The 21,553-nt window shown below is 47.0% G+C and overlaps 1 protein-coding gene across 2 annotated transcripts in view; it reads left to right on the top strand.

The window, feature by feature from the left end:
- LOC137521977 (phospholipase A2 inhibitor and Ly6/PLAUR domain-containing protein-like) overlaps positions 1 to 21,553 on the top strand; it is a 46,426-nt gene that overhangs the window by 19,504 nt on the left and 5,369 nt on the right. Inside the window, exons 4-7 of one of the 2 annotated variants that reach the window (XM_068241958.1) lie at positions 1,647 to 1,787; positions 7,386 to 7,505; positions 10,527 to 10,673; positions 19,827 to 19,970. In XM_068241958.1, coding sequence (XP_068098059.1) covers positions 1,647 to 1,787; positions 7,386 to 7,505; positions 10,527 to 10,673; positions 19,827 to 19,970 — 552 coding nt within the window. The remainder of the gene's footprint in view (positions 1 to 1,646; positions 1,788 to 7,385; positions 7,506 to 10,526; positions 10,674 to 19,826; positions 19,971 to 21,553) is intronic. The other variant, XM_068241959.1, reaches the window with a different exon arrangement.

The raw sequence follows: 21,553 nt of genomic DNA, 5'->3' as shown, positions 1-21,553 counted from the left end.
CACACACACACACACACACACACACACACACACCTGTGTCCTCTCCTTGTCTACTACTGTGTTTCCCCGAAAATAAGACACTCTCTTATATTTTTGCTCCAAAAGATGTGCTAGGGCTTATTTTCAGAGGATGTCTTATCTTGGGGGAAAACACTGGTAGTTTTCCTATACAAAATGTATATACTGCATGCCATGCTGAAACCCAAGCAGCATGCACAGAGCTTGGGGTTTGCAGATATTGGCTCTCACTTACAAGAAATGGATTCTGCTGATCATGTGGGTAAGAGTCTATTTCTTGCAGGCAGAGAACTCTGTCAGGCTCCCCAGAGCTATGATAGGATAAGCTGTGTGTCCTGGGAAGAGGGGAAGTGCTGCTGATGCTTATCAGGACAGATCAGGAGGCCTGGCTCCAACAAAAACACAAATTGCCTGACATATATACAGCACTGTAGAACTCACATTATACTGCTGCTCTCCTGTAGCCAGGCTTTGTATTGAGCGTGACTTGCTGGTGTCATGTGGGCTGCTCCTAGGGCTTACATTTGGGGGAGGTCTTATATTTCAAGCATGCTAGGAATGCCTGCTAGGGCTTATTCTCAGGGGATGTCTTACTTTAGGGAAAACAAGCAAACTGCAGCGAGTCCCTGTGGAATAGGCCTAGTCAGGTTTATTACTTTAGGGAAAACACGGTATAGTAAAAAAGTTGTGAATAAGAAGGGTACAAATGAAAAAAAACAACAATAGTGCTGAGGTGTTTTACACTTGATCACACATTCATAACTACAAAATCCAGACCTTAATCCAAGTGAAATGTTGCAGTAAAACATAAAGTAAGCAGTTCAGTTGAGGAAACTCACCAATATCCAAGAGCTGAAGCTCTGCTTTATGGATGCATTGACAAAAATTTGAGTTGAAAGATACAGCAAAAGTTTAACTGTAGGTATTGATAGCGCAAGGAATTCACTCCAAATACTAAAGGTGGCCATACACTCGTTAGATTAGCAGCAGAGTGTTTAGGAACATTTTTTTACTCTGAACAGATTTCCAATAGATTTCAGTATAAAATCTATTGAAAATCAATCTGATGGCATTTTTTTGCCATCAGATTTCCATTAGGTCCAATGCAAAATGATAAGCAATCTCAACAGATCTTCCTAAATTTTCCAACATGTCAGATCGATTGAAATCGATCGAAATCGATTGAAATTGGCTGCAAATCAATCGATTTGCGATCGATCGCCCGATATTCACTTCCCACAAACAGGCATGCTATTGATTTTTGTGTTCGTTATATGCATAACCAAATGTAATGATAACTATATTTTTACATAAAATTATAAAATATAATATTTTAAATAATAATATAATAATTTTAGTTTAAGTGGTAAGTCATAGAAAGATACAGAAAATGTTAAAGCACCACTGTAGGTGTTATAAGTAATAACAAGGTTATTATTATTTATCTAACAGGGACATATCTCATGCTTCACATCTACTCTTGTCTTCTAATTAACGTTTATGAAATGTTTTAGAAGTTCTTCTGATTGTCACAGCGCTTTGGCGGAAGCCATTGTTGCCTCTCTCATCGTACGCCGCTTAATCATCACATAAGGACTTGTATTTCTTGTTTTACTTTCTTGTTACAGAATTAAGGGAATCTTACACCAGCGGCTGTGCCACTCAGAATGTGTGCAATGGAAATACCTCGCTGAACTTTTTAAATTGGCCCCATTCAAGTGATAGCGTTAGCTGCAGGACCGTGAGTGAGACTCCTGATCTTACACCAGGTGGGTTTAGTTATGTTCTGTATTGAAGGTCTTATCCATGGAAATTTGGGAAAAGCTTATAGATTTAACAAAAAAAATCATGTTTTTACCAGGAGATTTAAACAAAAAAATATTCAATGGGCCTGATGCAATTGTTAAACTCTCTGATGTTAAAATCCTACACTGCTGAGTGTTTGTGATGTGTCCATGAGTGGCAAATTAGTATTACTCTTAAGGTGCCCATACACTCGTCAGATTGGCAGCAGATAGATAAGAAATGCATCTGATGATCTATCTGATGCGTTTTTAGAACATTTTTTACCAGGATAGAATTCCAATAGATTTCAGTTTGAAATCTATTGAAATTAGATCTGATGGCATTTTTTTGCCATCAGATTTCCATTAAGGCCATCAGATCGACCTAAATTTTCCACCCTGCCAGTTCGATTGAAATCCATCGAAATCGATCGAAATCGGCCATCGATCGGTCGATTGGCCAACCGATTTGCAAACGATCAATCGATCGATCGATCAGTCGGCCAGAAAATCGGCTGAGTGTATGGGCCCCTTTACTCTTAAAGCGGTTTAAAACCCTGACATAATATTCAATAAAAACATGTTTTCGTACTTTTCATATGCCATACGGCATTTGTGCATAATATTATTCATTTAGAAGTTATTGGTTTCTAAAAGTACAGTTTTTTGATTTGTGAGCTGACTGTTAAGAAACGCGGAGGAGCTGCCGCCAGGAGTCAACAGGAGGCGGCTCTTTCCGCGCACGGCGTGGCAGAGCATGGGGAGGCAGCCGCCTCCACTCAGTCTGAGGCGGCTGTCCCCGTGCAGGGCATGGCGGAGCGCGGAAAAACCGCCGCGTTGGACGCATGGCCCCATTGCAGAGGCACCGCAGAGTGGTGCTGGTGTGGCTGGAACACATAGTCCCTCTAGGGGTAGAGTGATGCGCACGCGCGCGCACTAAGGCAGGGTTTATATGGTAGCCAGAAGTGAGTCAGCTGACCAGTTTGGTCAGCTGACACTGGCTCCACGTTTCATTGGCCCAGCACTTAGGGAGGTGCTGGAGAGATACTGGTGTATATATACTGCCGGCTGTTCAGTTGCTGGTTGTCTGGCGTTGCGATCACTACGTGGTAGCACGCAGACCTGAGTCAGATCCGAAAGTGTGCCGGGACCAGCTGGAGCTGTAATCCTACACTTAGCTAGATTTGTTGATAGTTTAAAGTACTTGTTTGATTGTGATTATCTGTTATGACCTTCTGCCTGTCTGACCATTCTCCTGAACTCTGATCCTGTACTTTGTCATTCTGATACTCTGTTGCCGAATCCCGGCTCGTCCTTAGACTCTGCATCTATCTCCTGATTTTGTACCTCGATATTTCTGATACCCTGTTGCCGAACCCTGCCTGTACTTTAGACTTCGCCTCTGCCTTCTGAATCTGTACTTTATCTGTCCGTGTGTTTACGACCTGGCTTGTCCGACCTCGAGAACCGACCTTACTGTTAGAGGCGGTTCCCAGTCCTGATAGTGACACTCCCTCTTGAGTGTCACTCTCGTTCTGTCGTTCCTTCTCTCAGCCTGACTCCTCCCTTCGGGAGAGTCCAGAAGGAATTAGGCAGTACTCCTTACTGCTCTGAGGCCCAGTCCTCTAAATATTACGGTTTGCACCAAACACCCTCACTCTACTCAGGTGTCCAGAGGTTAGCTGGTATATCAGATTATCGGTGATACTGCAGATCATCTATAATCTGGTATATATCTGTATTCCCAGTGATACTGCAGATCACCGGTAATCAGATTCTCTCTGTGTTACACCGATCGTTACACTGACTTTGCATTTTATTAACTGCTTTTATTCGTTGTTGTTTTGCAGGGAGACAAGGTTTCAGTGTCTCTGTCTCCAGACTCCAGCAGCTCCTGCACAGTCAGAGAATGTGTCACATTCCTCACTTGTTATCTTGTGTTTACTTAAATGTATCGTTATGTGAAAGTTCGGCTGTGGCAGCATTTCTCTGCACGGACCTTTCAAGCTCTGTGTGTAACCCTTCGAATGCTGGTCTAGTAAAAAAAAAATGCTGGTTGCATATAATATGCTGTAAATAATGTTTTAGAGCAAACTTGAAATGCAGGGTTATATTCCACTTTAAAGGAGTTATCAGGCATTTTAGAAGAAAATAAGTGCTTACTTACCCGGGGCCTCCTCCAGCCCGAAGCTCCCAGCATGACCCTCGCCGCAGCTCTGCTGTCAGCCATTCGCCGCCGCTGCGTCTCGGTCCCCTGGAGGTCAGCCTGTACTGCGCCTGCGTGAGTGGCGCTGTCAATCACCACCACGTGGACCGGAGCATACTGGGTAGGCACAATAGTTATGCGCCGGCGCAGTACGCTCCGGTCCACATGGCGATGATTGACAGTGCTGCTCGCGCAGGCGCAGTACAGGCCGAGCAGGAGGTCGGCCTGACGTCATCGCCGGGGACCGGGAGGCCACGGCGGTGAACGGCTGACTGCAGAGCTGCGGCGAGGGACATGCTGGGAGCTTGGGGCTGGAGGAAGCCCCGGGTAAGTAGCACTTAAACACCAACTCTAAAATTGCACACCAGGACCATCGCCCGGAAGCGGGAAAAAAGGGCGCATGCCGCTAGTGGACAAAAAGGGCGCCGCCATTCACTCTCATACTAAATAGCGTTTAATGGGCGCCGAGCAGGAAAAAAGGGCGCAGGACATAAATAACGTTTACAACTGGCGCCAGGAGATTTTTAATGATTTATAAGTGTGCTTGTGGTGATTTACGTTTATAAAATGCACCCGTGCCGAATAACGTTTATAAAAATACTAAACATATTTATCTTATTTAACTAATTAAAACATTATTTAAAGTTTTATCCCATACTGTTTGTAAAACATTATTATTCACAAAATAAAGCGATCAGTACGTAACGTAAATTGCAAAATATTTTTTGCTTCCACAATTAGTAAAACATTATTATCCACATAATAAAGGGGGGTCTTAGGTTTAGGCACCACCAGGGGGTCTTAGGTTTAGGCACCAACAGGGGGGTCTAGGGGTTAGGGGTAGGTCCAGGGAGGGTTACTTAGGCACCAACAGGGGGGGTCTTAGGTTTAGGCACCAACAGGGGGGTCTTAGGTTTAGGCACCAACAGGGGGGTCTTAGGTTTAGGCACCAACAGGGCGGTCTTAGGTTTAGGCACCAACAGGGGGGTCTTAGGTTTAGGCACCAACAGGGGGTCTTAGGTTTAGGCACCAACAGGGGGGTCTTAGGTTTAGGCACCAACAGGGCGGTCTTAGGTTTAGGCACCAACAGGGGGGTCTTAGGTTTAGGCACCAACAGGGGGGTCTTAGGTTTAGGCACCAACAGGGGGGTCTTAGGTTTAGGCACCAACAGGGGGGTCTTAGGTTTAGGCACCAACAGGGGGGTCTTAGGTTTAGGCACCAACAGGGGGGTCTTAGGTTTAGGCACCAACAGGGGGGTCTAGGTGTTAGGGATAGGTACAGGGAGGGTTCTGTGTAAGAGTAGGCTTAGGTAAAGTTTTCATAAAATTTTAGTAATAATTACTAATGTTTTACAACACTTATTACGAACGTAGTTATATTTATATCATCGTTATAAAGAATATTTTCAGATTTTATTATAAGAACAAACCGTAAATGAAGGTTATTCACAATAATATAGAATTATAACAATTAAACATATATTATTGTTTTTTTCATAAACGTAATTATAATAAGTTTAACTTTAGAAACAGGGAAGAATAACGTTTTCACAATTTCCGACTTCATAAACATTATTTAATGATTTATAATTTTGTTAAACCTTATTTGTAAACGAAATATAGCACACTATTTTTATAAACCCTATTAATGATTAATTATTATTTAGAGTTTACACCCCGCGCCCTTTTTGTCCGGGCGCCCTTTTTGTACGTACGCCCATCGCCCACGGCCTGCAGCTTCTTGGCTTCCGTTGTGGCTCATGCTTCAGCTATGGCCTCCACTCACACAAATTTACTAAACCTGTTCATATGTTGGCATGAGGAGTTGGCAATTACACACCTTCTGGGCTCCAGGCATGTCTACGTGTCCCCTTCTCTCTGAACAATGCCGCCACTCACAGGAAGAAGTAGATACACTACTTCCTGTGAACTGCAATGTTCAGAGAAAGAGCAGCCTGGGGACACGTGGACATGCCTGGAGCCCTGGAGCCAGGAAGATGCGTAATTGCCAACTCCCTGCTGCCGCACTTCACTTGTCATTATTGGAGGGGGAGCACGGAGGGGACCTGAGGAGTGGGAGGGAGGAGTCGGGTCCCTCTTCCCGCAGCAGAGTCCTATGTGCTGCCGCTGCTCCACCCTCCTTCTCTGTACAGCCTGCAGGGGGCGGGGGGACCTAGATTGAAGGCACTTATGGCTCGTTAACCTATACAGGAGGCACTTATGCTTGGCTAACCTACACTGTAGGCACCTTTGGCTGGCTAACCCATACAGCAGGCACCTGTGGCTAGCTAACCTATACTAGAGGCACCTATGGTTGGCTAACCTATACTGAAGGCGCATACATATGAAATTGCTGCCGGGAGACTTGGGGCGCAGAATACAACTAGTATATGGCTTTTCTTGCTGCTGCACAAGTCCCGGTGGCGTTAATTACTATTCCCCCTCCAGGTCCACATGGTAATGATGTAATTTGGCTTCCAGCTATTGCTGGAGGGCAAATTACAGTGATTTAAAAGTAACCTCAGCTCTGTCTTCTGATGGCGCCGAAGTTACTCCCTGTGCGCTGCTACAGCTGTAATTTCTCTATGGTGGCGCCGGCTGCGCCCAAATCTCCTGTGCTGTTATTACAGTGATCAACTGAAGGCTATACCTATACTGAAGGGACCTATGCCTGACTAACCTATCCTGGGGCACCTATGGCTGGCTAACCTATACTGAATGGACCTATGGCTGACTAACCTTTCCTGGGGCACCTATGGCTGGCTAAACTATAGTGAAGGCACCTATGGCTAGCTAACCTATACTGAATGCACCTATGGCTGGCTAACCTATAATTGGGGCACCTATGGCTGCCTAATCTATACTGGAGGCACCTATGGCTAGCTAACCTATACTTGGGGCACTTATGGCTGGCTAACCTATAATCGGGGCACCTATGGCTGCCTAATCTATACTGGAGGCACCTATGGCTGCCAAACCTGTACTAGAGGCACCTATGGCTGCCTAACCTATACTGGGTCCACCTACAGCTGGCTAATCTACACAGGAGCACTTATAGCTGTACTGGGGGCCTAAATATTGCAAATAACAGTTTGAACGGGAGGGGGGGGGGGGTGCAATTTTAACACACTCGCCCTGGGAGCAATTTGGCCTAGAAACTGCCCTGAGGGATGGCACTGCTTAGGAGAAATCATTTGAGAAGATGACAGATTTATAAGGATCTGATTTGCTGGTCATGGTCATATGTTAAACCAGGAAGTCATCACAGCAAATCAGAACCTTACAAATCTATCAGCTGATCAAACTGATCACATGCTTCTCCACGAGTTCTCCTAAGCAAGTGACATCCCTATTGATATGTTACCATTTTTCTTTCAGGACATGCCATCTTTTGCCATATATGTAACAGCTACAATGGTGACAGTTGTGTGGGCCAACTACATCAATGTTCTGAAGAGGACGATACGTGCCTATATGAAAAAATGAAGATTATCCATGGTATTATTTATCACAATATTGAATGCCGTTTCACTAATTAGTGGGTGGCTGCAATTAAATTGTTATTTATGGTATTATTGTTAAACATTATGTTATTTAATGGGCAGTTGTGATTTAATTGTTATTTATCATATTATTGCTAGCAGGGATTGGGCCATTTAGGCACAAGCAGGGGGGGTCTTAGGGTTAGGCACCATCAGGGGAGGGTCTTAGGGTTAGACACCACCAGGGGGTCTTAGGGTTAGGCACCACCAGGGGGGGGGGGTCTTAGGGTTAGGTACCACCAGGAGGGGGCCTAGGGTTAGGCACCCCCAGGGGGTCTTAGGGTTAGGCACCACCAGGGGGAAGTCTTAAGGTTAGGTATCACCGGGGGAGTCTTAGGGCTAGGCACCACCAGGGGGTCTTAGGGTTAGGCACCACCAGGGGGGGGGGGGGGGTCTTAGGGTTATGTACCACCAGGAGGGGGTCTAGGGTTAGGCACCCCCAGGGGGTCTTTGGGTTAGGCACCACCAGGGGGAAGTCTTAAGGTTAGGTACCACCAGGGGGGTCTTAGGGCTAGGCACCACCAGGGGAGGGTCTTAGGGCTAGGCACCACCAGGGGAGGGTCTTAGGGTTAAGCACCACCAGGGGAGGGTCTTAGGGTTAGGCACCACCAGGGGGGTCTAAGGGTTAGGTACCACCAGGGGGGTTTTAGGGTTAGGCAACACCATGGGAGGGTCTTAGGGCTAGGCACCACCAGGGGAGGGTCTTAGGGTTAAGCACCACCAGGGGAGGGTCTTAGGGTTCGGCACCACCAGGGGGGTCTAAGGGTTAGGTACCACCAGGGGGGTCTTAGGGTTAGGCACCAGCAGGGGGGTCTCAGGTTTAGGCACCACCGGGGGGGTCTTAAAGCAGTATAAAACCCTGTCATAATTTTTAATAAAAACATGCTTTTCTACTTTTTATATGCCATACAGTTATCATATTTGCTTTTGTGCATAAGTATTAGTATTCATTTAGAAATTATACGTTCCCAAAGTATACTTTTTCTGCTCTAAAAGCTGACTTTACATTTTATTTATAACTGCTTTATTTATGTTCTAACATAAGCAAAAATGCTTTTTGATTGTCTGACTTTGTTCAGCAGATCCTGCAGACTCATCATCTGAGTCTGCAGGCTCTGAGCCTCATCTGTCCCTATTATTATGTGAGGACAAATGACCATGCTGGTGACAGGTGAGGAATGGGACCATTTGCCTTGAGGGGCAAGAACAACCACATTGGCTGGCTTCCCTGTGAATTAGGGATTTGAGGATATCCATTAGGAGTTCTCTTGAGATGTGAATCTTGCAAATAGTCTGGGTGTGGAAGACTTTTGTTATCGATGTTGAACCTGCCATAGACCCTGATATAATATATATATATATATATTATATATATATATATATATATATATATATATATATATATATATATATATATATATATAGCAAATTTGGTGTTGATAATATATTTGGAGGTGTTAAAGTGACACTTAAGTCAAAAAAAAAAAAAGAGTTTTACTCACCTGGGGCTTTCCTCAGCCCCCTGCAGCTGATTGGTGCCATCGCCGTGTCCCTCCGATCCTCCTGTCCCCACCGGCGGCCACTTCCGGTTTTGCCGTCACCATCCGTCAGGCTGAGAACGCGAGTGATTCTTCGTGTTCCCAGCCACAATATCTCCCCCTATGCTGCTATTGCGGCAAGGAAGGCCGCAATAGCAGCATAGGGAGAGATATTGTGGCTGGGAACGCGAAGAATCACTCACCTCACGAGGCAGGAAGAAGGATCCCAGCAATGTCCCACATCGAGTGTTCCCTGACCCATCTTCCTGCTGTTGGGTATACACGATGGAACACGACAGTCACAAATGAGAAGTCAAATGATCGCGGTACCTTGCACAAGAGTAATTGGGGATCTTAAAGATCCGATCCATCATGACAGTCATCACCACACGTCGTCAAACATTGTTCACCTAATTGCATGCCTGTACCCACATCGCAAGATCACAGAAACAAACACTCATCGCTCAAAAAAACTTTTATCATGTTGGGGTGCCTTTTTTCCCAGTTCCAATAATAACTATCCAAATTTTGATGAAGAGTAAACTACCAGGAGAACCGATGAGTGGAGATGGGCTAATCTCTCTGGTTGCCAGTCATACTATCCAAGACTATTCAGTTCCCAAAATCCTACCTGCAGTCAGGGCCGGCCCTAGACTTTTTGCCGCCTGAGGCAAATTTAAAAAAAAATGATTGCCGCCGCCGCCGAGCTGGAGGAGTAGCGGGCAGGGCGGGGGTATTGGGCCTAGCGGCGGGGAGGGGGGTCGGACCCCCCCTCCCTCGCCTGGGTCCCCGTCCTCCGCTCCCCTCCAGCCTTAAATACATCAGAACTAGCGCAACTCGTAAGAGGCAGTGGGCGGGGAGGACTCACCTCTTCCTCGCTCGATCCAGCGTGCGCTCCACTGACGTCCTTCCTGCAGCGCCGTCCATTTACAATACAGTGGGCGGCGTGCAGGAAGTGACGTCAGTGGAGCGCACGCTGGATTGAGCGAGGAAGAGGTGAGTCCTCCCCGCCCACTGCCTCTTACGAGTTGCGCTAGTTCTGATGTATTTAAGGCTGGAGGGGAGCGGAGGACGGGGACCCAGGCGAGGGAGGGGGGAGTCCGACCCCCCTCCCCGCCGCTAGGCCCAATATCCCCGTCCTGCCCGCTACCCCTCCAGCTGGGCGGCCGGCTCCCCGCACCCTCCGACGGGCGGATGCCGCCCCTAGAAATTTGCCGCCTGAGGCAAAAGTTTCACCCCGCCTCATGAGCGGGCCGGCCCTGCCTGTAGTAGCTTCTGGGTTTGTTGCTTTGGTTTACTTTTACTCATTAGTTTTATTGTGGCATTATACTTTAAGGAGCTCAATATAGTCCCATACTGGACTGCAATCTCTGCTGTTGGTTTGAAGTCCTGCACATATACGGCAAGATCGAGTTTCACTTCCCAGTTTTTGGTTTCAGAAAGGGCTGAGGAAACTGAGGACATCAGAAGATGTGGGAAGTCCAGAGAATGTGGTCGGGTTGGACGGATCCAAAGCTCAAGGAAGACCATACTGATAAACACCACCTGCTGTGACCACAGTGGATGTCACACACCTATGCCAACCTGTAAGTATCTATTGTAAATGCCCAAGTCAGTTAGAAGCAGGAACTCCTCAGAATAGTTAGGGAATTGTATTTAGCTTGGAATTGGACCAATGACATATACTCCATGGATGGAAGCTAGAGTGTTTATAGTGCTGGTGCTTGTTCAGCTCTGTATAAACTGCTGTTATTATTATTATTATTATTATTTTACATATCAACAACATCTTTCGTGTTTTTGTACAACAGCATACAGGGTATAACAATACAAAATAAATACTACAACAGTTAAAGCGGACCTGAACTCAGAATGTCCTCTCTGCTCTAAAAGATACACAGCAGCATCATAACCTTTAACCACTTCAGCCTTCAGTCGTTTTCACTTTATGCATCCGAGCAATTTTCACCTCCCATTCATTAGCCTATAACTTTATCACTACTTATCACAATGAACTGATCTATATCTTGTTTTTTCCACCACCAATTTGGCTTTCTTTGGGTGGTACATTTTGCTAAGAGCCACTTTACTGTAAATGCATTTTAACAGTAAGAATAAGAAAAACACGGAAAAAATTCATTATTTCTCAGTTTTCGGACATTATAGTTTTAAAATAATACATGCCTCCATAATTAAAACCCACGAATTGTATTTGCCCATTTGTCCCGGTTATTACACCATTTAAATTATGTCCCTATCACAATGTATGGCGACAATATTTTATTTGGAAATAAAAGTGCATTTTTTCCGTTTTGCATCCATCACTATTTAGAAGCTTAAAATAAAAAAAATAGAAATATTTCATCTTTACATAGATATTTAAAAACTTTAGACCCTTAGGTAAATATACAGTGGTGTGAAAAACGATTTGCCCCCTTCCTTGAACACAATCATTGAACACAAAATGCAGTTTTAAATGATGGCTTTTATTATTTAGTGAGAAAAAAAACCTCAAAACCTACATGGCCCTGTGTGAAAAAGAAATTGCCCCCTGAACCTAATAACTGGTTGGGCCACCCTTCGCAGCAATAACTGCGATCAAGCGTTTGCGATAACTTGCAACGAGTCTTTTACAGCGCTCTGGAGGAATTTTGGCCCACTCATCTTTGCAGAATTGTTGTAATTCAGCTTTATTTGAGGGTTTTCTAGCATGAACCGCCTTTTTAAGGTCATGCCACAACATCTCAATAGGATTCAGGTCAGGACTTTGACTAGGCCACTCCAAAGTCTTCATTTTGTTTTTCTTCAGTCATTCAGAGGTGGATTTGCTAGTGTGTTTTGGGTCATTGTCCTGCTGCAGCACCCAAGATCACTTCAGCTTGAGTTGACGAACAGATGGCCGGACATTCTCCTTCAGGATTTTTTGGTAGACAGTAGAATTCATGGTTCCATCTATCACAGCAAGCCTTCCAGGTCCTGAAGCAGCAAAACAACCCCAGACCATCACACTACCACCACCATATTTTACTGTTGGTATGATGTTCTTTTGCTGAAATGCTGTGTTACTTCTACGCCAGATGTAACGGGACACGCACCTGCCAAAAAGTTCAACTTTTGTCTCGTCGGTTCACAAGGTATTTTCCCAAAAGTCTTGGCAATCATTGAGATGTTTTTTTAGCAAAATTGAGATGAGCCTTAATGTTCTTTTTGCTTAAAAGTGGTTTGCGCCTTGGATATCTGCCATGCAGGCCGTTTTTGCCCAGTCTTTTTCTTATGGTGGAGTCGTGAACACTGACCTTAATTGAGGCAAGTGAGGCCTGCAGTTCTTTAGATGTTGTCCTGTGGTCTTTTGTGGCCTCTCGGATGAGTTTTCTCTGCGCTCTTGGGCTAATTTTGGTCGGCCGGCCACTCCTGGGAAGGTTCATCACTGTTCCATGTTTTTGCCATTTGTGGATAATGGCTCTCACTGTGGTTCGCTGGAGTCCCAAAGCTTTAGAAATGGCTTTATAACCTTTACCAGACGGATAGATCTCAATTACAGTACTTTTGTTCTCATTTGTTCCTGAATTTCTTTGGATCTTGGCATGATGTCTAGCTGTTGATGTGCTTTTGGTCTACTTCTCTGTGTCAGATAGCTCCTATTTAAGTGATTTTTTGATTGAAACAGGTGTGGCAGTAATCAGGCCTGGGGGTGACTACAGAAATTGAACTCAGGTGTGATAAACCACAGTTAAGTTATTTTTTAACAAGGGGGGCAATCACTTTTTCACACAGGGCCATGTATATTTGGAGTTTTTTTTTCTCACTGAATAATAAAAACCATCATTTAAAATTTTGTGTTCAATTATGTTATCTTTGACTGATAGTTAACGGTTTTTGATGAGCAGAAACATTTAAGTGTGACAAACATGCAAAAGAATAAGAAATCAGGAAGGGGGCAAATAGTTTTTCACACCACTGTATATATGTGGTTTTTTTTATTGTAATGTTTTTTTTTTTTACTTATTAAACATTTTATTTGGGTATTTTTGGGAGGGCCGGATGTAAATAGTAATTTTTTTAATGCAAATATATGTTTTTTATTTTTATATAGATGTAGTTTTACTTTTTGGCCACAAGGTGGCAACCTTAGGTTTGTTTACATGACGTCACTCTAAACGTAACATGTACGCTTAGAGGGACGTAGGAGGCAGAAAAAGCAAGGCTGGTGAGAGGAATCAGTGATCGGGCACCATGGCCTGATTCATTGATTCCTGAGCTAACGATCTGCGGCCGGGAGCACGCGTGCGCGTGCGTGATCGGACGCGGGAGCGCGCAGGAGCTTACATGGCCTCCTGGACGTAGCTCTACGTCCAGGAGGGGAAAGTGGTTAAACAATGAACATTTCTTTGTTACAGCTGATACAAATCCTAAAATAAATCTGCACTGTTTCTACTTCCTGATTCATGGAAGCAGGGGCGTAACAATAGGCCCTGCAGCGCCTGCGCCCGTGGGGGGGCCCGCCCCCCCCCCCCCCCCTGGGGCCCACTCGGGGCCGTTTTTTGGGGGCTGGAGGGGTGGCAGCATGAGGGGAAAGCATTGCCCACAGTCGGCGGGGAGAGGGGAAGTTCCCCCCTCTCCCTCACATCGGAAGCGGAAGTGACGTCAGCCGCTAGAGCGAGAAGGCGGCGATGGAACGCAAGGAAGAAGGTATGTATCCCGCCGCCGCTGCTGCCCGCTGCCCACACACATTCACTAGTTGGAGGGGGGCGCAGAGGGGAGAGCCCCGAGGTGAGGGAGAGGGGGGAACTTCCCCTCTCCCCGCCGACTGTGGGCAAGGCTTTCCCCTCATGCTGCCACCCCTCCAGCCCCCAAAAAACGGCCACGAGCGGGCCCCGGGGGGGGGGGGGGCACTCTGAAATTCTGCAGGGGGATTTTCTGGTGACTGCTGCCCACATTGCGATTTTCTGGTCACTGCTGCCCACATTGCGATTTTCAGGTGTCTGCTGCCCACATTACGATTTTCAGGTGTCTGCTGCCCACATTGCGATTTTCAGGTGTCTGCTGCCCACATTGCGATTTTCTGGTGTCTGCTGCCCACATTACGATTTTCTGGTCACTGCTGCCCACATTGCGATTTTCTGGTGACTGCTGCCCACATTAGGATTTTCTGGTGTCTGCTGCCCACATTACGATTTTCTGGTCACTGCTGCCCACATTGCGATTTTCTGGTGTCTGCTGCCCACATTACGATTTTCAGGTGTCTGCTGCCCACATTACGATTTTCAGGTGTCTGCTGCCCACATTGCGATTTTCAGGTGTCTGCTGCCCACATTACGATTTTCAGGTGCCTGCTGCCCACATTACGATTTTCAGGTGTCTGCTGCCCACATTACGATTTTCAGGTGTCTGCTGCCCACATTACGATTTTCAGGTGTCTGCTGCCCATATTATGATTTTCTGGTGTCTGCTGCCCACATTACGATTTTCAGGTGTCTGCTGCCCACATTGCGATTTTCTGGTGTCTGCTGCCCACATTACGATTTTCTGGTGTATGCTGCCCACATTAGGATTTTCTGGTGACTGCTGCCCACATTGCGATTTTCTGGTGACTGTTGCCCACATTGCGATTTTCTGGTGACTGCTGCCCACATTGCGATTTTCTGGTGACTGCTGCCCACATAAGGATTTTCTGGTGACTGCTGCCCACATTAGGATTTTCTGGTGTGTGCTGCCCACATTATGATATTCTGGTGACTGACTGCTGCCCACATTAGGATTTTCTGGTGACTGCTGCCCACATTACGATATTCTGGTGACTGCTGCCTACATTAGGATTTTCTGGTGACTGATGCCCACATTGCGATTTTCTGGTGACTGCTGCCCACATGGCGATTTTCTGGTGACTGCTGCCCACATGGCGATTTTCTGGTGACTGCTGCCCACATCGCGATTTTCTGGTGAACTCTGCCCACATTACGATTTTCTGTCCCACATTACGATATTCTGGTGAACGCTGCCCACATTACGATTGTCTGGTGAATGCTGTCCACGTTACAATTTTCTGGTGACTGCTGCTCACGTTACGATTTTCTGGTGACTGGTGCCCACATTACGATTTTCTGGTGAACTCTGCCCACATTATGATTTTCTGTCCCACATTACGATATTCTGGTGAACGCTGCCCACATTACGATTGTCTGGTGAATGCTGTCCACGTTACAATTTTCTGGTGACTGCTGCTCACGTTACGATTTTCTGGTGACTGGTGCCCACATTACGATTTTCTGGTGAACTCTGCCCACATTATGATTTTCTGGTGAACTCTGCCCACATCATGATTTTCTGGTGAACGCTGGCCACATTACGATTGTCTGGTGAATGCTGTCCACGTTACAATTTTCTGGTGACTGGTGCCCACATTACGATTTTCTGGTGAACTCTGCCCACATTATGATTTTCTAAAGGCCCACATTACGATTTTCTGGTGACTGGTGCCCACATTACGATTTTCTGGTGAACTCTGCCCACATTATGATTTTCTGGTGACTGCTGCTCACGTTACGATTGTCTGGTGAATGCTGTCCACGTTACAATTTTCTGGTGACTGCTGCCCATATTATGATTTTCTGGTGACTGGTGCCCACATTACGATTTTCTGGTGAACTCTGCCCACATTACGATTTTCTGGTGAACTCTGCCCACATTATGATTTTCTAAAGGCCCACATTACGATTTTCTGGTGAACTCTGCCCACATTACGATTTTCTGGCCCACATTACGATTGTCTGGTAAAATGCTGCCCACTTTACAATTAATTTACAGTGAAACGCTGCCCCATTACGATTATTTGGCACCTATGGGGGGGGGGGGGGCATCCAAATATTCGCAGGGGGGCCCAGTGATTTCTAGTTACGCCCCTGCATGGAAGTAGACATATTGTTTACAGCCTGTGCTTTTCAAATGGGCTTATCTGCTTATCTGCCATAGGTAGTCATGTGACACAGGGGAGGGATCAAATTACAGCTAGTGATTAGACACAAGTGAGGGAGAATTAGACAGGCTAAACTCTCTAAATACATACAGGGTGCATTTCTCTGTGTTTTTCTTTTGTCCTGTGCAAGAGTTCAGGTTGACTTTAATACAAGACAATGGTAGATTACAGTTGATGCTGAGAACAAATCAACTACAGATTTGTACACAGGGGTGGGAGGTATGTACATTACACGGCATTGTGAGACAAAAGGGGAAGAGAGCCCTGGCCTAAAGGCCTTACAGTCTAAAGGTTTAAGGGATAGGACAGTAGGTAAAGGGAAGCCGTGTGTGAGATGGTAGAAATGGTGGTCAGTGGGCGAAGTGTCCTAGGTAGGAGAGTATGCTTGCCTGAAGAGGTGAGTTTTCAGATTGCGCCTAAACAGAGTAAGTGTGGTTGAGTGGCTAATGTATTGAGGGAGAGCGTTCCAGAGGAGTGGAGAGGATCAAGAGAAGTCTTGTAAGTGGGAGTGAGAAGAGGTAACCAGACAAGAAGACTAGTAGAATATTGTTAGTAGAGCAGAGATGCATGTAGGATGGTATCTGGAGATAAGTTTATTTAGACAGGAAGGAGCTATGTTGTGGAGAGCTTTGTAGGCGAGAGTAAGGATTTTAAATTGTATCCTTTGTGTAACTGGCAGCCAGTGAAGAGACTGAGGGGGGTTGGGCTGGATAAGCAGGAAGAGGGGTGGATGAGGTGTGATTGGAAGCCAGTGAAGGGTGTGACAGAGGGGGAAGGGGCTGGAGAAGCAGGAGGAGAGATGGATGAGGTGTGATTGGAAGCCAGTGAAGGGTGTGACAGAGGGGGAAGGGGCTGGAGAAGCAGAAGGAGAGGTGGATGAGGTGTGACTGGCAGCCAGTGAGGGGAGTGACAGAGGGGGATAGGGCTGTAGAAGCAGGAGGAGAGGTGGATGAGGTGTGATTGGCAGCCAGTGAGGGGAGTGACAGAGGGGGATAGGGCTGTAGAAGCAGGAGGAGAGGTGGATGAGGTGTGATTGGCAGCCAGTGAGGGGAGTGACAGAGGGGGATATGGCTGGAGAAGCGGGAGGAGAGGTGGATGAGGAGTGATTGGAAGCCAGTGAGGGGAGTGACAGAGGGGGATATGGCTGGAGAAGCGGGAGGAGAGGTGGATGACGAGTGATTGGAAGCCAGTGAAGGGTGTGACAGAGGGGGAAGGGGCTAGAGAAGCAGGAGGAGAGGTGGATGAGGAGTGATTGGCAGCCAGTGAAGGGTGTGACAGAGGGGGAAGGGGCTAGAGAAGCAGGAGGAGAGGTGGATGAGGAGTGATTGGAAGCCAGTGAAAGGTGTGACAGAGGGGGAAGGGGCTAGAGAAGCAGGAGGAGAGGTGGATGAGGTGTGACTGGCAGCCAGTGAGGGGAGTGACAGAGGGGGATAGGGCTGGAGAAGCGGGAGGAGAGGTGGATGAGGAGTGATTGGAAGCCAGTGAAGGGTGTGACAGAGGGGGAAGGGGCTAGAGAAGCAGGAGGAGAGGTGGATGAGGAGTGATTGGCAGCCAGTGAAGGGAATGACAGAGGGGGATAGGGCTAGAGATGTGGGAGGAGAGGTGGATGAGGAGTGATTGGCAGCCAGTGAAGGGAGTGACAGAGGGGGATTGGGCTGGATAAGCAGGAAGAGGGGTGGATGAGGTGTGATTGGAAGCCAGTGAAGGGTGTGACAGAGGGGGAAGGGGCTAGAGAAGCAGGAGGAGAGGTGGATGAGGTGTGACTGGCAGCCAGTGAGGGGAGTGACAGAGGGGGATATGGCTGGAGAAGCGGGAGGAGAGGTGGATGAGGAGTGATTGGCAGCCAGTGAGGGGAGTGACAGAGGGGGATATGGCTGGAGAAGCGGGAGGAGAGGTGGATGAGGAGTGATTGGAAGCCAGTGAAGGGTGTGACAGAGGGGGAAGGGGCTAGAGAAGCAGGAGGAGAGGTGGATGAGGAGTGATTGGCAGCCAGTGAAGGGTGTGAGAGAGGGGGAAGGGGCTAGAGAAGCAGGAGGAGAGGTGGATGAGGAGTGATTGGAAGCCAGTGAAGGGTGTGACAGAGGGGGAAGGGGCTAGAGAAGCAGGAGGAGAGGTGGATGAGGTGTGACTGGCAGCCAGTGAGGGGAGTGACAGAGGGGGATAGGGCTGGAGAAGTGGGAGGAGAGGTGGATGAGGAGTGATTGGCAGCCAGTGAAGGGAATGACAGAGAGGGATAAGGCTGGAGAAGTGGGAGGAGAGGTGGATGAGGAGTGATTGGCAGCCAGTGAAGGGAATGACAGAGAGGGATAAGGCTGGAGAAGTGGGAGAAGAGGTGGATGAGGAGTGATTGGCAGCCAGTGAAGGGAATGACAGAGGGGGATAGGGGCTGGAGAAGCAGGAGAAGAGGTGGATGAGGAGTGATTGGCAGCCAGTGAAGGGAATGACAGAGAGGGATAAGGCTGGAGAAGTGGGAGGAGAGGTGGATGAGGTGTGATTGGCAGCTAATGAAGGGAGTATAAGAGGGGGATAGGGCTGGAGAGGTGGATGAGGTGTGACTGGCAGCCACTGAAGGGAGTGGAAGAGGGGGACAGGGCTGGAGAAGTGGGAGGAGAGGTGAGTGAGTCGTGCAGCAGAGTTCATGATGGACAGGGGCGTAGCAATAGGGGGTGCAGAAGTTGCACCGCATTGTGGCCCTTGGGCCAGAGGGGTCCTTGGGCCCTCTCTCAACTTCAGCATTAGCTCTTTATTGGTCCTGTGCTCATAATAATCACTTCTGTAGATACTGCCCCCCCATCCCCTTCTTGCACCTCTGACACTGTAGTTGCCATTGGCAGGTTTTGGTACGCCGTATCAATTATGTATACAGTGCTTGGGGACCCCATTGTAAATCTTGCATTTGGGCCCACAGCTCCTTAGCTACGCCACTGATGATGGACTGTAACGGGAATAAATGGTCGGCTGGGAGTCCGCAGAGCAAAAAGTGTCGATATTGAATAATTATTTCTGAACATTTCCACACAAGTTTTACTAAGAATGTTATTTCATGATGAGTATTGGGGCAGTAGCACGTCACAGTTTTTGACATAGTAGTACTTTAACCACCCTGGCGTTCTGATTAAATCGCCAGGGTGGCTGCGGGAGGGTTTTTTTCAAATAAAAAAAAAACTATTTCATGCAGCCAACTGAAAGTTGGCTGCATGAAAGCCCACTAGAGGGCGCTCCGGAGGCGATCTTCCGATCGCCTCCGGCGCCCAGAATAAACAAGGAAGGCCGCAATGAGCGGCCTTCCTTGTTTTGCTTATATCGTCGCCATAGCGACGAGCGGAGTGACGTCATCGACGTCAGCCGACGTCCTGACGTCAGCCGCCTCCGATCCAGCCCTTAGCGCTGGCCGGAACTTTTTGTTCCGGCTGCGCAGGGCTCAGGCGGCTAGGGGGGCCCTCTTTCGCCGCTGCTCGCGGCGAATCGCCGCGGAGCGGCGGCGATCAGGCAGCACACGCGGCTGGCAAAGTGCCGGCTGCGTGTGCTGCTTTTTATTTGATTAAAATCGGCCCAGCAGGGCCTGAGCGGCGACCTCCGGCGGTGTTGGACGAGCTCAGCTCGTCCAGACCGCTCAGGTGGTTAAATTGTTTTTATCACTAGAATGTCATTAACCCATCTTGATGTGTTTTTGTACTATACTTTGTACATGATAAGCACCTTTCAGTAGACATTTACTGCAGTATATATTGTTTTTGGTCCTGACCTGGACTTTCACCTTCCTTAGTACCATCAATCAACAATGATGAAAATGGAGTGATTTGCCCAGCTTGCTTTGTCCCCAACGCTGATCGATGTGCAAGTTATGACAATTTAAAATGCACTGGGAAAGAAAAACGTTGTGTTCGCTACATGAGGACTGAGAAACGCGGTAAGTACATCTGTCACTAATGAAGTGATGGTTTACGAATGAGACATGATGGACAACAGGATGAACATTCCATGTGAAATTATTATTACTATTATTTATATAGTGCCGACATCTTCCACAGCGCTGTACAGAGTATGTATTGTCTTGTCACTTAAAGAGAAACTCCGACCAAGAATTGAACTTTATCCCAATCAGTAGCTGATACCCCCTTTTACATGAGAAATCTATTCCTTTTCACAAACAGACCATCAGGGGGCGCTGTATGACTGATATTGTGGTGAAACCCCTCCCACAAGAAGCTCTGAGTACCGAGGTACTTCTGGCAGTTTCCTGTCTGTAAACCTTGCTGCATTGTGGGAAATAGCTGTTTACAGCTGTTTCCAACTGCCAAAACAGCAAGCAGCAGCTACATCACCTGCCAGCAGTAAAGATGTCACCATGTAATAAATGTCAGAATATAAATCAGGGATTTAAAATATTTTACAATGGGCAAACACTGACTAAATCATTTATACATAATTATTTTAAAAATGAAGCACTTTTTTATTACATTATTTTCACTGGAGTTCCTCTTTAACTGTCCCTCAGAGGAGCTCACAATCTAATTCCTACCATAGTCATATGTCTATGTATGTATCGTGTAGTGTGTGCATCATAGTCTAGGTCCAATCTAGGGGAAGCCAGTTAAATTATCTGCATGTTTTTGGGATGTGGGAGGAAACCAGAGTGCCCGGAGGAAACCCATGCAGACATGGGGAGAAAATACAAACTCTGTGCAGATAGTGCCCTGGCTGGGATATGAACCAGGGACCCAGCGCTGCAAGGCGAGAGCGCTAGCCACTACACCCCACTACTGCCCCCAGGATGAACATGCAAGGTCATATTTACCAGGATTCTTTCATTGCTGTAGAGCTGTGTCTACATGAGGAGGTTGGATTGCAGTTCCCATACAGAAGGTGGTGAGCAACTGTAAAACTGCAATCAGCTAACTACGACACCATCGCTATTATATAGGTGCACAGCTGCAGAGGAGCAGAGCTATGAAATGAGTGTTTACATTTAAAAAGTTAATCTCCAAAGGAAACTTACCTCGTTACCCAATTAAGTTCTTTAACAATTTTGCTTTATTCAGTTTTGGATGCAGTTGGGAATGAAAGGACACCTGAACTGAAAGGGATATGGTGACCAGTTCTGGTTCTAGACTTCTAGGCAAACTTGTGAGGATGCCCCCCCCCTCCCCCCCTCAGTACAAAAATGCTGCTTCTGTAATCTCTGCCGCCTGATGCAAATGTTTCACCTTGCCTCATGAGAGGACCGGTCCTGATGGTGACTTCCATATTTATTTCCTGTTAAACAATACCAGTTGCCTGGCATCCTGCTGATCTCTTTGGCTGCAGTAGTGTCTGAATAACACACCTGAAACAAGCATGCAGCTAATTCAATCTGACTTCAGTCAGAGCGCCTGATCTGCATGCTTGTGCAGGGTTTATGGCCAAAAGTATTAAGGCTCATACACACGTCCACAAATCGCACAACCAACCCGACGACATGACCGACTACACGGCAATCCGTTGACAGGACCT

The sequence above is a fragment of the Hyperolius riggenbachi genome, chromosome 6 (assembly GCF_040937935.1).
Source record: "Hyperolius riggenbachi isolate aHypRig1 chromosome 6, aHypRig1.pri, whole genome shotgun sequence".
NCBI classification, from domain to species: Eukaryota; Metazoa; Chordata; class Amphibia; order Anura; family Hyperoliidae; genus Hyperolius; species Hyperolius riggenbachi.
The sequence above is the reverse complement of the archived record's forward strand: the minus strand, read 5'-3'. Positions and strand labels throughout refer to the sequence as shown.